This window comes from Vicia villosa, linkage group LG3 (assembly GCF_029867415.1).
Source record: "Vicia villosa cultivar HV-30 ecotype Madison, WI linkage group LG3, Vvil1.0, whole genome shotgun sequence".
Lineage (NCBI taxonomy): Eukaryota > Viridiplantae > Streptophyta > Magnoliopsida > Fabales > Fabaceae > Vicia > Vicia villosa.
The window spans coordinates 198497227-198511675 of NC_081182.1; the positions used below are offsets into that span (position 1 = coordinate 198497227).

General features: G+C 30.4%; 3 protein-coding genes across 3 annotated transcripts; 2 read left to right on the forward strand and 1 right to left on the reverse strand.

The window, feature by feature from the left end:
• Positions 1-7007: 7007 nt before the first annotated feature.
• LOC131657097 (cytosolic sulfotransferase 15-like) lies at positions 7008-8419 on the reverse strand. The gene has a single exon (XM_058926591.1). The coding sequence runs from the start codon at positions 8351-8353 to the stop codon at positions 7331-7333; it is 1023 nt and encodes a 340-aa protein (XP_058782574.1). The 5' UTR covers positions 8354-8419; the 3' UTR covers positions 7008-7330.
• Positions 8420-10328: 1909 nt separating this feature from the next.
• Positions 10329-12789, forward strand: LOC131659695 (uncharacterized). The gene is made up of 2 exons (XM_058928850.1): positions 10329-11861; positions 11944-12789. Exons 1-2 carry the CDS (start codon positions 10329-10331, stop codon positions 12787-12789), a joined length of 2379 nt encoding a protein of 792 aa, XP_058784833.1.
• A 33-nt stretch (positions 12790-12822) lies between these two features.
• Positions 12823-14194, forward strand: LOC131659696 (uncharacterized). Its single transcript, XM_058928851.1, has 4 exons — positions 12823-12963; positions 13053-13538; positions 13630-13954; positions 14106-14194. The coding sequence occupies exons 1-4, from the start codon at positions 12823-12825 to the stop codon at positions 14192-14194; spliced, it is 1041 nt and encodes a 346-aa protein (XP_058784834.1).
• Positions 14195-14449: the final 255 nt, after the last annotated feature.

The window sequence follows — 14449 nt, forward strand, 5'->3', positions numbered from 1 at the left end:
GGCCTTTTAGCAGCGCTTTAGTAAAAGTGCTTTCTAAAAGGGAGCCTTTAGCAGCGCTTTCCCTTTCCTTTTTTCCGTGTTCAATTTTTTTAGCTTATGGCAACGCTTTCTAAATAAAGCGCTGTCTATTCTGCGCTTCTTTTCTCCTTTTTGGCGTAGTGGAATCAGAGGTAAAATTTTGAGAATCCTCTCTTATCATGCAAGTATTAGGAGGTGATTTGAGTATACATTTAGGAAAAGAATATATGCTGAAGACTTGGAATTTCATCCAATTACCGGACATGTTTTATAATGAAGAATGATATTTTTTTACTGAGATTTCATTCGTTTCAAGAGAAGGAGACTATGCTTATGAAAGGTCCATATACTATACATAAGATGCGTATATTGCTGAGAGATTAGAAACCAGATTTCTATTTGAAGAATGACATGTTGAGAATAATACTAATATGGGTTCTATTAATGCAATTAGTGTTACTAGTCCAATCAGGATTTAAAAGTAGGGAAAAATCTAATTTAAAAAAATATTAACATAAGGACTAATATGACACAGTTTAATTTTGTAAGGGATTAAATCAGTTATTTTTTTAAAAAAATTAATAGTTTTTTTTTTGAAAAATTAATTTACGATTTTGAAATATATATATATATATATATATATATATATATATATATATATATATATATATATATATATATATATATATATATATATATATATAAAATTCAAATATCATATATCATTTGATCTCCCTTGTTCACCCCGAATTAATTGTATTCATTTAGTCTTTAATATGTCTTTATATTTATATAGGGAAATAATTAATTTTTATAGATTTATCTATTAAGTATATTCTTTCTTGTGGGATGGATGTTTCACCAAGTAAAAGTTTTGAAGAAATAATATGTTTGGTTTTCCTATTCTTTAAGAATGGGTTTTTCTTTTATTTTATAATATAATTCTTCTGCTTTTAAAAAATAAATAATTTTGAAGGAAAAGTGTGATAAGTTGATAAACTCATCCATTAGAATAATTTGCCGTCAAACATACAGAACTCGTGGGTACATTGGCAGGTATATTATATACACATGCAAAATCACTCGACAATTTGCCGTCAGCAAGAAAAGGACAAAAATAAATATTTTTTTTGAACTTTAAATACGTCTCAAATATTTAAAATTAGATCTCATAACTTATATATATCGAAAAAGATACGATTATGATTTAAGAAAGATACGATAAAGATTTGTTACAATTAAATATTTTAATTAAAAAACGTTAAGATTTGTTATAATTAAAAAGTTTAATTGATATATTGTTAGTGTAAAAAAAATTATTTATTACATCGTGAATATTCAATTGTATTATTTAAAAGAAGTTAAAATAAGAGTCAAATCTTTCATACTTATTAATAATTGTGATTCACTGACAGTGTTAACAAATTTTACATGGTTAATATATTTTAATTAAATTCACAATTAAATATTTTGATTTTATTACATAAGAATGGGTATAAATTCTGTTGAAAATATGGTTAAGATCGTAAAAGGTATCAACGACATTATTTTTTTTATAAATCGGATCAGCATGTCCAAAGTTGCATTCAAATTCAAAACTATTAATTAAACTGAAAGAGATCTTCATCATCTCATGCTCTTGAGTATTATTATCAGGGCCGTTTTTGAAAACGTTCAAGGCGGATTACCGTACTGGACTTCGAAATTTTCACACTTAACATGCTACAAAAGAGGGTATCATAAAATATTTATAATGGTTAAACTATAGTCAGATAAATCTTATATTTGTTTTTTCGTGATTGAACTAAAACTAATCTACTTAGGACCTCCAAAAAAATTGAGACAACTCTAACTATCATAAACATTATTTTAACATATCTTTTTAAACACGATAATTATAAAACCATGTACTAATTATTTAGAATTTAATACACAGCAAGTAATATACTCGTGCCTCTGTACGGGGAGCAAATATATTATTCTTTTTTTAGTAATATGTTAATATTAATTAGTTATAGAGAAAAATATATTATTTAAATGTAGAATTAATATAATTATTTAAAAGAGAAAAAATATCTACAATCATAAAAAATAATATTAATAATTTAATAATTCTGAAATTAATTAATATTATGTTGTCTCATGAAAAGAGAGAAAATAACACAAAACACCCTAATTTAAAAAGTATTTTCAATTAATATAAAAATTTTAGTCTTTTTAATATCCTATCAAATCAATTTTTTCAAGTATAACTTCCAATAGAACAATAAATAAAAAATCATAAAATATAATGAATAAAAATCAAAAACTCTAATTTAATAAGCCTATGTTTTTTATTTTATCGAACCGTTGTTCTCTCTACCAAATCTAGCGTCAATCACCACTAAACCAATTAACGATTTATGAAAATCTATATTATTTAGAAATACTTGTATATACTACCTTATAATTGGAGTACATGTAACTTGATTGGAAACACATCACAAGTTGATCATAAACTTATCCATTACATTCATTTGCCGTTAAACATACAGCACTCATGCATGCAGCAGCTAAACGACAAATTTGCCGTCAACAAAAAAACGACAAAAAATAAATATTTGTCTATCGAAATATGGTTGTGCTAATGATTCGATTTGGTTGAACAAAACATACAAAGGTTTCATATCAATAATAAAAAAATAATAACATCAGGTTCTTTACCATAAAAACATATGGTTCATTGAATCTCAACAGAAAATACAAAAATAATAAAGTAAATATTTAGAAAAGAATCAACATTGACTTTTTCTATTAAAAACATATTCGCTAATTCTGTCAAAAACAGTTAGATTTTGCAGAATCTAAGGTTGATTTTTTTTGTTGTTGACGACAATCAATAGTTTTTTTTTTTTTTTTATATATTAACTTGTATTTAGTAATTTAGAGCTTGGTTAAGAGATAAATAAAGTTTATACTTAAAAAAAATTCTAAAAAGAATATTTATATTTATATTCCTTCAAATAGTTTATCTTTGATTAAAATTTATTAACTATTTAAATTCAATTACTTGATTGACGGTTGATCATATATTTGAATATATTTGTTTAATCATATATTTGAAGATAGACATCAAAAAAGCATTTGATACTTTAGATTGAAATCGTCCTATTAAATTTTTTGTTTAATTTGGATTTGATCAAACATTTAGTGATTGGATTCTTACAATTCTCCACAAGAATCCTCCACTCCGTCAAACTACCAATCATGATAAATGAGAAAACTGCAAGATTTTGTTCTTACTTCATAGGAGTGGGGTAAGGAGATCCTTTGTCATCCCTTGCTCGTCTACATTGCTGAAGAGAAATTTGATAGGTCGTTATCTATATTGGTGGATCAAGATAAGCTGACATGCATATTAGTTGGCAAGACAATGAAAATGTTCAAATCATTAACCATACCCTTTAAAAATATGGTTAAAATTATAGTCAAATCATCATCCCAACTTAGTGTAAGTTTTACGAAAGAGCTAGTCAGGATTTAGATTCATGTTTCAAATATACTTGGATTGACTGTGGAACAAACACCGTTTAATTATATTAGAGTTCTTATATTAAAAGGCAACTCATCATCTTCAGGTTGTAGCATATAGACTATTGGTTAAGCTAACTACTTTAAATTCTCATCTTCTCTCTATGATAGGCCGAGTTCAACTAGTTTAGCCAGGAAAACAAGATATGCTTATGTATAGTCTTAGGATTTATGAGTGGACAAAAAATCTTCGTAACAAATTGGATTCTTATGTCACAAATTTTGTTTGGACGGGTAGCATAGGCAGTATAGAGCTGATTACTACATCTTAGTTATTTGCTCACATTTGTCTAAAAAAGGTCTTTGTCAAAGAGATATTAAGACAACAAATAAATGTAGTTGTCTGTCTCTTCGTTGGAAGTTGTTGACTACCAATAATTAATGGTCTTATATGCTTATTAATAGATACTTCACACATAAAAAAAATTATCATTCATTATATTTCTTCTTCAATATGGATTGGCATCATTCATCATGTTTCAGAAATTATCCTTTTTGAAGGAACATATTAGATGGAAGGTTGGTAATGGGAAGGATATTGATTTATGGATTGACAATTTATTGGGATATAAAATTAAAGATTTACACCTAGTATTGTTAGTGAATATTCAATTTATGCAAATTACTATGGTCAATTCAATTATTTAGGATATCAATTGGAACATTCCTTATAGATTGTCCATTTTGACCTCTCAAATTGCTGAAAACATTTTTAAGATCAACTTCAATTGATAATACTACTACTCATGATCTCATTTGGACATCATATAAAAATAGTGGTCTATCTTTTAAAGATGCCTATAATTATATCAAGAGGGACCACATTAATCCTTCTTAGAAGTTGATGCATTCAATTATTGTAATTAAAGACAACTTTACTCGAAGGAGATTGCATATGATTTTGAGATACTCTCTCTACAATCATGATATAGAAAATATATCACTTATTTCTCAGAAGAAGGTATATATATCTTACTTTTATGGCAATAGATTGAGAGATTATTTGACATGAATATTGATAAAACTAGTTTTGAAAGCTAATTTAAACGTGCTAGTAGAATGTGGAGCTCTCACATTCAAAATCAGATCACTACTCTCATCATAATAATTCTTTAAAAAACTTGGCACACAATAAATGATATATGATATCAAAAGTGTAAAATTTACTTTGATAGAGACATTCTTCATGTTAAACAATTGGTATATATGACATCTAGTTCTTTCACAGGACACGTGTATTTTTCAATTCACAAGTTTATAATTAGTAAATGTTTTGACATTAAATCTCAAACTCTTCACGCACCTAAAAGCATATAACTTGATTGGTGTATTCATGTATAATTTATCAAATTGTGGTGGCATATTCATGTATAATTTATTATAACTCTTGAGAACTTTCTTAACCAAGATTGAATTTGCACCTCCTTCCAAACTAAATTGTATGGAATCATGTTTAATATTGAAGATATTAGCACTTGAAATTAGAGAAATCTTTGGTTTGAAACCAACTCAATATTAGTCATTTCTGTATTTTTCTAATGTCAATATTATCACTTTGACATCGATTATTAAATGAAAGAATACTTTATACACCATATGTTGTTTTAGATTTTAGATATCTCATATTTTCAAATAGGAAAATGCATGTCCAGATAAATTAGTCAATATAAACTTTTTTTTTTTGATTATGAAACTTTGTAAAATTCACTTCTTTTTTTTTTTTGCTTTTAAAAAACTTTGAAGGGTGGATTTTATATATATATATATATATATATATATATATATATATATATATTTATATATAGGGAGCATATCCAATGAGAACTGATATCTTTTGTGAGAAATGAGAACAATAAATATCAACCGTAAGATTTAATTAACCATCGTGATTTAAAAAATACAATTAAAGAGTATGATACTCTTTGCCTACCAAATAATAATTTTTTATACTAAAATTACACTCAATCATTAATTGCATCTTCCTTCAAAATCTACCGGAATTTATATACTGTCTTCTAATATCCATAACTTTATTGTCTTCAAATATCAAGAACTGTCTAAAAGTAGTCTATTATTCATTGCCTCATAGGTATTCATCTTTTGTTTTGTTGTTGGCTTTATACTTGTCATTCTAAACTTTTTTTTCTTCTATTAATCACTTTTTTTTTTCCTGGTATTTCTCTCTTAATCGTAATGAATTCCATTCCAATTAACAATTTTTTGTTAATGAGATTTAGAAGTTTATATAAATTTTATTTTATAATTCATTTTATCTTTTAAGTTATTATTTTTTCATGTTCATTCAAGTGTGCCCTTGTAGTATTTGACTTTACTAGCCAAGCCATGGTTCTACCCAAATGGAAATAAGTCCCTCTCAAGAAGGTAAAAAAAAGTAGAAAGAAATAAAAAATCCAAACAAGGTACAGAATAATAGAATACCGTAATTGAAACTTGAACTTGAGATATAAAACCAACATAAATCTAAGCTTCATATTATGTAAACATTTCTTCAATTATAATTGAAATTTATTGGTGCCAACAGCCATATTTGTACAGAAAAAAATTCATAAAAGCTTAAGCTTTCAAATAGGACAAGCGAGATTTGAAATTATAATTGAAAATAGTGATATTATTTTGACAGAAATAGTAAAGAAAATTCTGGAAAAAAATTATTGACTAAAAGGAAGAATAAAATATTGTCATTTTTGGTTTGGACTGAAATATCTAATCTTAATTGCCCTCAACTTATTTGGATCATGTGCATCATACTTTATTTTAATTATTTAAATCTTATCCATTAATTAAATCTGATGGTTTATATTAATAGTTCTCGTCAGTGGCGGAGCCAGAAATTTTAGAGAGCCTGGGCAAAAACTTTACACTTTATTTTTACTAATTTTATAACCTGTTTCTACTAATTTTGCCCTTGATTTTGTCTAAAAAATTTGCCATTGATTTTGGCTAAAAATTTTGCCCCCTGTTTTTACTAATTTTGTCCTATATTTTGTCTAAAAATTATTAATTTTGCCCCTGGTATTGTTTAAAAATCTACTATTAAGTGGGGGAGTATACAACGAAAGGAGGGGTTGAGCCCGGGCACGCCCCTGGTTCTCGTTTTTCATATAACTATCAGTTCTCATCGGATACGCTCCATATATATATATATATATATATATATATATATATATATATATATATATATATATATATATATATATATATATATATATATATATATATATATATATATATATTCATTCTATTTAATATTCAAAATTTAGTGTGTAATATTAAGGAGTTTAATTAATCCGTTGTACTAGACTTTAGCTTCACTAGTCAATTAGGTACATTCCATATTTAAATTAGGGTCACACTTCTATCCTTACAAGTAAAATATTAAAAAAAAGTATTACCACAAAAATAATTGTTTTATAAGAAAATCAGAAAGTGTTTGGTCCCTTTGTAGTTGAAAACTCAAAGGAGAAAAACACACTACAAAAGATGGATCTTATTGTTCATAGAACTACATATATATTAAACCATTTGCCACAACAAAGAAACACACTTGATATTACATGGAAATACTTGAATGAAGATTTACATTAACCTAAACATATGAAATGGAAATACCATAACAATACTTGCAACATAATTTATGAATTTCATGCATGGTTGTTGCATGTAAATAGCTAAAAGCAACAAAGCATATAGATAGAAGTTACACATAAAACTTGAAGTAATATTACTTCACTCTAAATTTCAAGCCACTTCCACCTAACTTCTCTTCAATGATTTTGGACAATTTTTCAACCATTGAAGGTGAAAGATAATTAGTCCAATCACCAATTTCACCTTTCCTAAACAAGAACTTATTCTCAAAGTTTCTTCCAAATGTTCCTATCTTATTCACCTCCAACTCCTTCATTTTCTCAAAGCTACACAACTTTATGATATTTTCAACCACACCCTCTTTTTCTTCCTCCAAGGTAAAAGGACAATCTAAAAACTTAGCCAATTTTTTCAAATGAAAAACCACATCTTCTTTCAAGTCCTCATATTTCAAAAAAAGTACTTTTTTTGGTCTCTCTTTGCTCTCATTCCAATAACCCAACATGTGATTCCAAACTGGCCCAAACCCTACTAGTCCTTTACAATACATTTCAAAAGCTTCCTCTAACTTCAATGTAGGCATTGAAGGAGGTTTAATCTTGTTGACAAACATCCAAGAAGAGATGAATGTGTCAAGAGGGTTCCTACATATATAAACTATCTTGCAATTGGATTTTTTGATAGAGTTGGACAATGAAGCAAATGGAATATGTGTGCCAAAAAGTCTAGGCTCATGAAAATTCGACAAATCCGGAATTCGATCATGTTTACCATAGACAGTGTATTCAATGAAAGGAACAAGATCATGTGGATTGAAACTAAGCAAAGGATGGTTTTTGGAAGAAATGAGATGGTTTTGGCGATTCATAATGGCAAAAGTAAGAGCTTTCAACCAAGTTGTGCCTGATTTTGGAACAGTTGCAACAAAGACATCACTATCTTTGGCTTTGAAGTGATTTTGGAAAGTGCTTATGGCTTGGATTTCAGCTGGTTGACACCAAAAGCCTTGGAAGAGATATATGTGAGGTGTTCTCCAACCTTTCTCTCTTGGAAGAGACAAAAGCATGTGTTTGGTTTCTTGGGTAAGTTGGTCTTGTTCTTCAATTGATTTGTTTTTATCAATTGTATGGATTTTGGCAAATTTTGTTGGAGACATAGGGATAGGTAGGATGATAAATGCCAAAAGGTGAGGTTTGGTTTGGTAGCAATAACTAGCTAAAAGTTATTGGTATGTGATGCTTTAGTTCCCAAGCAAGCATATATTTATAGTAGGATTTGGAGGATTTTGGCAATTTTGTAGCAAGAATTAGGTGGATAATATTTCTTGCGTGTTCTAATTTATTTGGTAAGGTATTAATAAAAAGAAAATTTAATTTGAAAAAGAAAAAAATTAGTCCTTACTTGAGATGATAAATATATTATTAAAAAAAAAAATTAAATCTCCCTTATTTTTTCAGATCACCTCATGGTGACATCCACACATCAAATACATTAGTGTTAGGTTTGAAGGAATAAATTAAAAAATAATAATAATCAATTGGAAAAAATAAATTATAGAGAATAAAAAGAAACATAATAACAATATAAGATATTAACGTAGAAATTTTAAAATCGGAAAAAAAATTACGACTGTTGTCAAACGATAACAAAAAAATAACACTATGTGAAAACGGTTACAACACATAGATTATCTTCGACCACCTCAAAGCCTTAATACACCTGCACTCTCCAAAGCAAATATTTAGCTATCCCTCACAACACTCTAAAACAAATTCAAACTTAAAGTGCTTTTGACTGGTAAATCTTAGAACGAAGAACTTGAATCATATATATAACCTCAGACTCCCTCTTACTTCACAAAACTAAATAATGTGAGACTTCTTCAATATGTATATTTTCAACCAACTCCTACACAAGTATCACATAGATTATAGATAAAATTTGAAATTTGACGTATATATAAAATAATAATATCGTTAAGTTTACAAATAGGATTTAGAAGATTTAGTTAAGCCAAACATAAATTTTACGGTGGTATTAAAGTTTATTTAAGATTCGTTAAATAATATGTTATCATATCGAATCACCCAACCCATTAGTGTTGGTAGTGATGGGTGTATTAAAAAAACTAAATCTCACATATTAATCATGATCCACCTATAGAGAAATAGAATTGTAATGTTTTAAAATATTTTAATTAATGTTTAAGTGAACAAGATATTTAAGTAATATTTATTTAACTGAGCCAATAATTCAAATCCAATTAATATTATTAAAAGTTCTCAGTTCTCATTATAGCCAAAGTTCTCATTTGATATGTTCTATATATATATATATATATATATATATATATATATATATATATATATATATATATATATATATATATATATATATATATATATATATATATATATATATATATATATATATATATATATATATATTATAAAATATTTATTTACCAAATTTTAAACTTTCTAAAATGAGAAGAATTAAACATAAATTTTTTAAAGGGTTAAATATGTTTCAGGTCCCTGTAAATAACCCAAAAAATGCTTTTAGTCCCTCTAATATTTTTGTTCAAATAATGGTCCCTCTAATATTTTTCGTCCCTATTATGCATCCCTGCCGTCAATTACACTTAACAGAAGCTGACGTGGAGCTTGACTTGGCATTTTTTTCAATTTTTTTTAAATAATATATGCTAATCTGTTAGATTAAATTAGTAAGTATGTAATAAACCCAGAATTTTCAAACGTTTCATCTTCATTCCTCTTTCTTCTCAAACACTCTCTGTTAGGGTTTTTTTCACGAAGAGAAGGTTTGTTATCCACCACTTCCATTCACTTATGCCAACAATCAACAATTACTATATATGCTAACGATTTCTCTCCACCACTAACTTGATTCGTATCTAACGGTTGCAGTAACGGTCCTTTTTGCTGCTCACGATATCTCTATGGTCCTAAACACGGGTTGAAAGCTGAAAGTGCTGTGGTCCCTCAACATTGAATCTCAGGTAGGACCAGTTGTATATTATTATATTCCCCGTTTACAAAGCTCTGTTTGGTATAAAAAATGTTTTTCGTGGGTCCTTAGTTTATTGTCGTTTTCACTTTTTTTTAGGGATGGGTACATTTAAGGTAATATTTTACACTAAGGGTGCTTTTGCAAAAGAACCAAATCTGACCTACAAGGGTGGGGAAGTTTATGCTTTTACTGGTCAAGACACTGGGTCGTGGTCGTTTTTTGATTCATGTGACTTGGTTATGTCCATGGATCCTGGTTTTGACTACAAAAAAGTTAGGATGTGGTGGAAGCATGCTGATGGTAGTCTAGAAAATGACCTCAATCCATTTAGGGATGATAGTGATGCTTTTGAGATGGCTGCTTCAGTCCATAATGAAGTAGGTGACATTGAAATATATGTTGAGCAGAAACCAAGCACAAGGGATGCAACATTTATGGAGAATGTGAGGAAGAGGAAGAAGGGCATAATGGATGAAGGTGATGATGAACCAAAGGGTGATGAGGGTGATGAGAGTTCCAGTGATGAGTCAGTGAAGGATATTAAGTTTGAAGACAGTGAGGAAGAAAGGATGAATCCCTTTGATGAAGGTTTTGATGAGGGAGAAGAAAAGGATGAAACCAATAAGCAACCTAGAGCAGATGGTGCAGATGTTGCAGGCTCTAGTCAGTGTTTGAATCCTAGTTTGATTACACCTGAAATGGGTAAGGAACATGTCATTGAAGATGAGTATTTGAGTGATGAGCTTGATAGTGGTGCTGAAGATGATAGTGATGATGATAGGCCTAGGGTTGTTAGGTATAATGAGGAAGATGGTGTAAGCAAATATTTTAAGTTCAAGGTAGGCATGGAATTTTCATCACTTAGTCAGTTCAAAAGTTGTATTCTTGAACATAATGTGCTGAATGGGAGGGATGTCAGGTTTGAGAAAAATGATGCAGTGAGATGTAGAGTTGTTTGCAAGGAGAAGGGACAGTGCAATTACACTGTGTTGTGTAGTAGAGTGTTAACACCAACTACATTTAAGATCAAGACATTGTTTGATAAACACAAGTGTGGAAGACAATTTTTTAACAAGAGTGCAAAAGTTGAATGGGTGGAAAAAGTAATTATTGATAGGATGAAAAACTGTAGCAAAATGAAATTGAATGAAGTAATTGAAGAAGTAAGAGTGAGATTTGCAACTGAAATCCCTGGATGTAGGGCATTTAAGGCTAGGCAGATTGCTAAGAGGGTAGTTGAAGGGGACTCTAGCAAACAGTTCAGTCTATTGTGGTCATATGGGGCTGAATTGAGAAGGGCTTCCCCAGGAAACACCTTCAAGATGAATATACAAACTCCAGGACCAGGTTTACTACCAAGGTTTGAAAGGTGTTATGTGTGCTTTGATGGAACAAAGAAAGCCCTGAAGTTGGCTTGTAGGCCTTTTATTGGACTAGATGGATGTCATCTAAAGCACAAGTATGGTGGGATATTGTTAATAGCTGTTGGGAGAGATCCAAATGACCAGTATCTACCCATAGCTTTTGCAGTGGTGGAAACTGAGTCAAAAGACACTTGGAGTTGGTTTATGGAGCTTCTAATTCAAGATATTGGTGAAAAAAGATGGTGCTTCATTTCTGACCAACAAAAGGCATGTCTAATTTTTGGCTATAACTCCTTTGATTGTATTTCCTTAATAATTATATTTGGTAATGGTTTCATTGTTGTTTCAGGGTCTTGTACAAGTTTTTGAGGAGCAATATCCAGCTTTTGAACATAGGTTTTGTGTAAGGCACTTGTATGCAAACTTTAAGAAAAAGTTTGGAGGTGGAACCCTATTCAGGGATCTCATGCTGGCTGCAGCAAAGGCTACTTCTGTGGAGGCACATCAACAATTCATGCTCAAGATGAAAGAGGCTAGCAATGATGCTTTTGAATGGTTGGAAGCAATCCCAAAAGCTAAGTGGTGTAAGCATGCTTTTCCTCTGTATAGTAAGTGTGATGTCTTGATGAATAATTTAAGTGAGTCCTTTAATGCAACAATATTGCTTCAAAGGGATAAGCCGATCATAACTATGTTTGAATGGATTAGATCGTATCTAATGGGTAGGTTTGCAACCTTAAGGGAAAAAGTAGTTGGGTATAAGGGTAGAATCATGTCTAAACCACTTAGGAGGTTAGATAGAGAGATTGAAAAGAGTGTCAGTTGGACTGCAACTTATGCAGGACAATTGACATTTCAAGTTACACATGTAATATTTACTGATAGTTTTGTAGTAGACTTGGCTAAGCACACTTGCTCATGCAATTATTGGGATCTGATTGGCATACCATGTAGACATGCCATTTCTGCCATCCATAGGAAAGTAGATGATCCCATTGATTATGTACATCAGTGCTATCACAAATCAACTTATGTTAAGTGTTATGAGGTGGGCATCACCCCTTTGAATGGTCAAAACAAGTGGCCTAAAACAAATGATCCTGTTATTTTCCCTCCAATGTTCAAAAGAGGCCCAGGCAGACCCAAAAAACTAAGAAGAAGGGATCCTGATGAATCAAATGCAACCAGGTGGTGAAGATCTAATACTACTCATAGGTGCAAGATAAGCATGGAGTATGGTCACAAAAAAAAGACATGTAAGAAGAACAAACAGATTGTTCTACATAGCAACCCAAATGTCAATGAAAATGTGTTCCCCACACAAGCAAGTCAAACTGGAACTGAGCTTCCTAAACCAAAGCCAAAAAAGGTTAGTTGTCTTGATTTGTTCTGTTGTATTTGTATTTTATGCAATGAGAAAAAATTTGTCTTGATTTGTTCTGTTGTATTTGTTTTCAGGGCAGACCAAAAGGATCTCTAAATAAGAAGGGTAAGGGATATAAGGTGAAGGCACCAAGTCAAGCATCTGTACAGGGCCATGTTGAAGCTCCAACTGCTGAGGCTAATAATGAAGTTCATAATGAGGTTCCATCAGCTGAAGCTCCAACTGCTGAGGTTCCACCAACTGTGGTTCCATCTGCTCAAGCTCCAACTGCTGAGGTTCCACTAACTGAGGTTCCCACTGCTGAAGCTCCAACTGCTGAAGTTCCTACTGATTCTGCACCAAATAGAAGACAATATCTAGATGAAATAGATCCAGATGTTTTGGATGCAATTCTCAATGATATCAACAATGAGGAAGGAAATGTCCTTGACATTCCACCACTGAATGTTGATCTAAGTCCTATAAAAGAGCAGGCTGCACAGAAAGCTGGACCAAAAACTTTTTTTGGGTCTGTACCAAAAGTAAAAAAACATCATGTGAAGCCAGCTTTTAAAGATCCTGTAAGTGTCCATGAAAAACTATGTCTGCAAGCAATTTATTAATGTTGTTACATTCTTCTTCTGCTGGCAATTTATGTCTGTGTAATTTTAGGTGGAAGCTCTAAAAGAGGCAAGAAGGAATTATGACAACCATACTGATGGAAAGGTGCAGTCTAGCAAAAGTGATGGACAGGTGCAGTCTAGCAAAAGTGATGGAAAGATGAAGTCCAACAAAAGTGAGGGCAAGGTGAAGACTAGAAAGATTGAGGGGCAAGGTGCTAAGGTGGAGTCTAGCAAAAGTGAGGGCCAGGTGCAGTCTAGAAAGAGTGAAAGACTTAAGAGTGTGAAGACTAAAAACATCAAGGGACCAGGACAAAAGGTTGATGATCCAGTTGAGATCCATGAAGATGATGATTCTGAACCACCAGTCATGAAGGGTATCAAAACCTGGGAAGACATTCAAAAAAATTTGACTCAATGAGGAAACTATTTAGATCTCTTTTTGTAGTTGTTTGGTGTTGACAATTATGTAACAGTTACAATCTATGTTTGCTGCAAACTTTTGGCATATGCTTGTAATTCCTATAGGTCTTAAGTTGCAAAGTTTCTTTTTGTTGCAAACTTCCTTTAGGCCAATGTACAATATTAGTCCATTTAATGGATCTGTTATGGATTAAATGATAAACATATGATGACATTTTGAGCACTTTTGTTGAATTTCAAACAAACTTTTTCATCACTAACTTATTTTAGCATGAACTAACATCTGATATGAGTCTTCCATAAACAATAATTCATTAAACAGAATCTTACATCAACTTTAGAATTCATCCTACATAAACAACAATTCAATAAACATAACTAAATCTTACACAATGACATAGGAACTACATTGCCAATGACACAATTATCTATTAAAATCACTACTGATA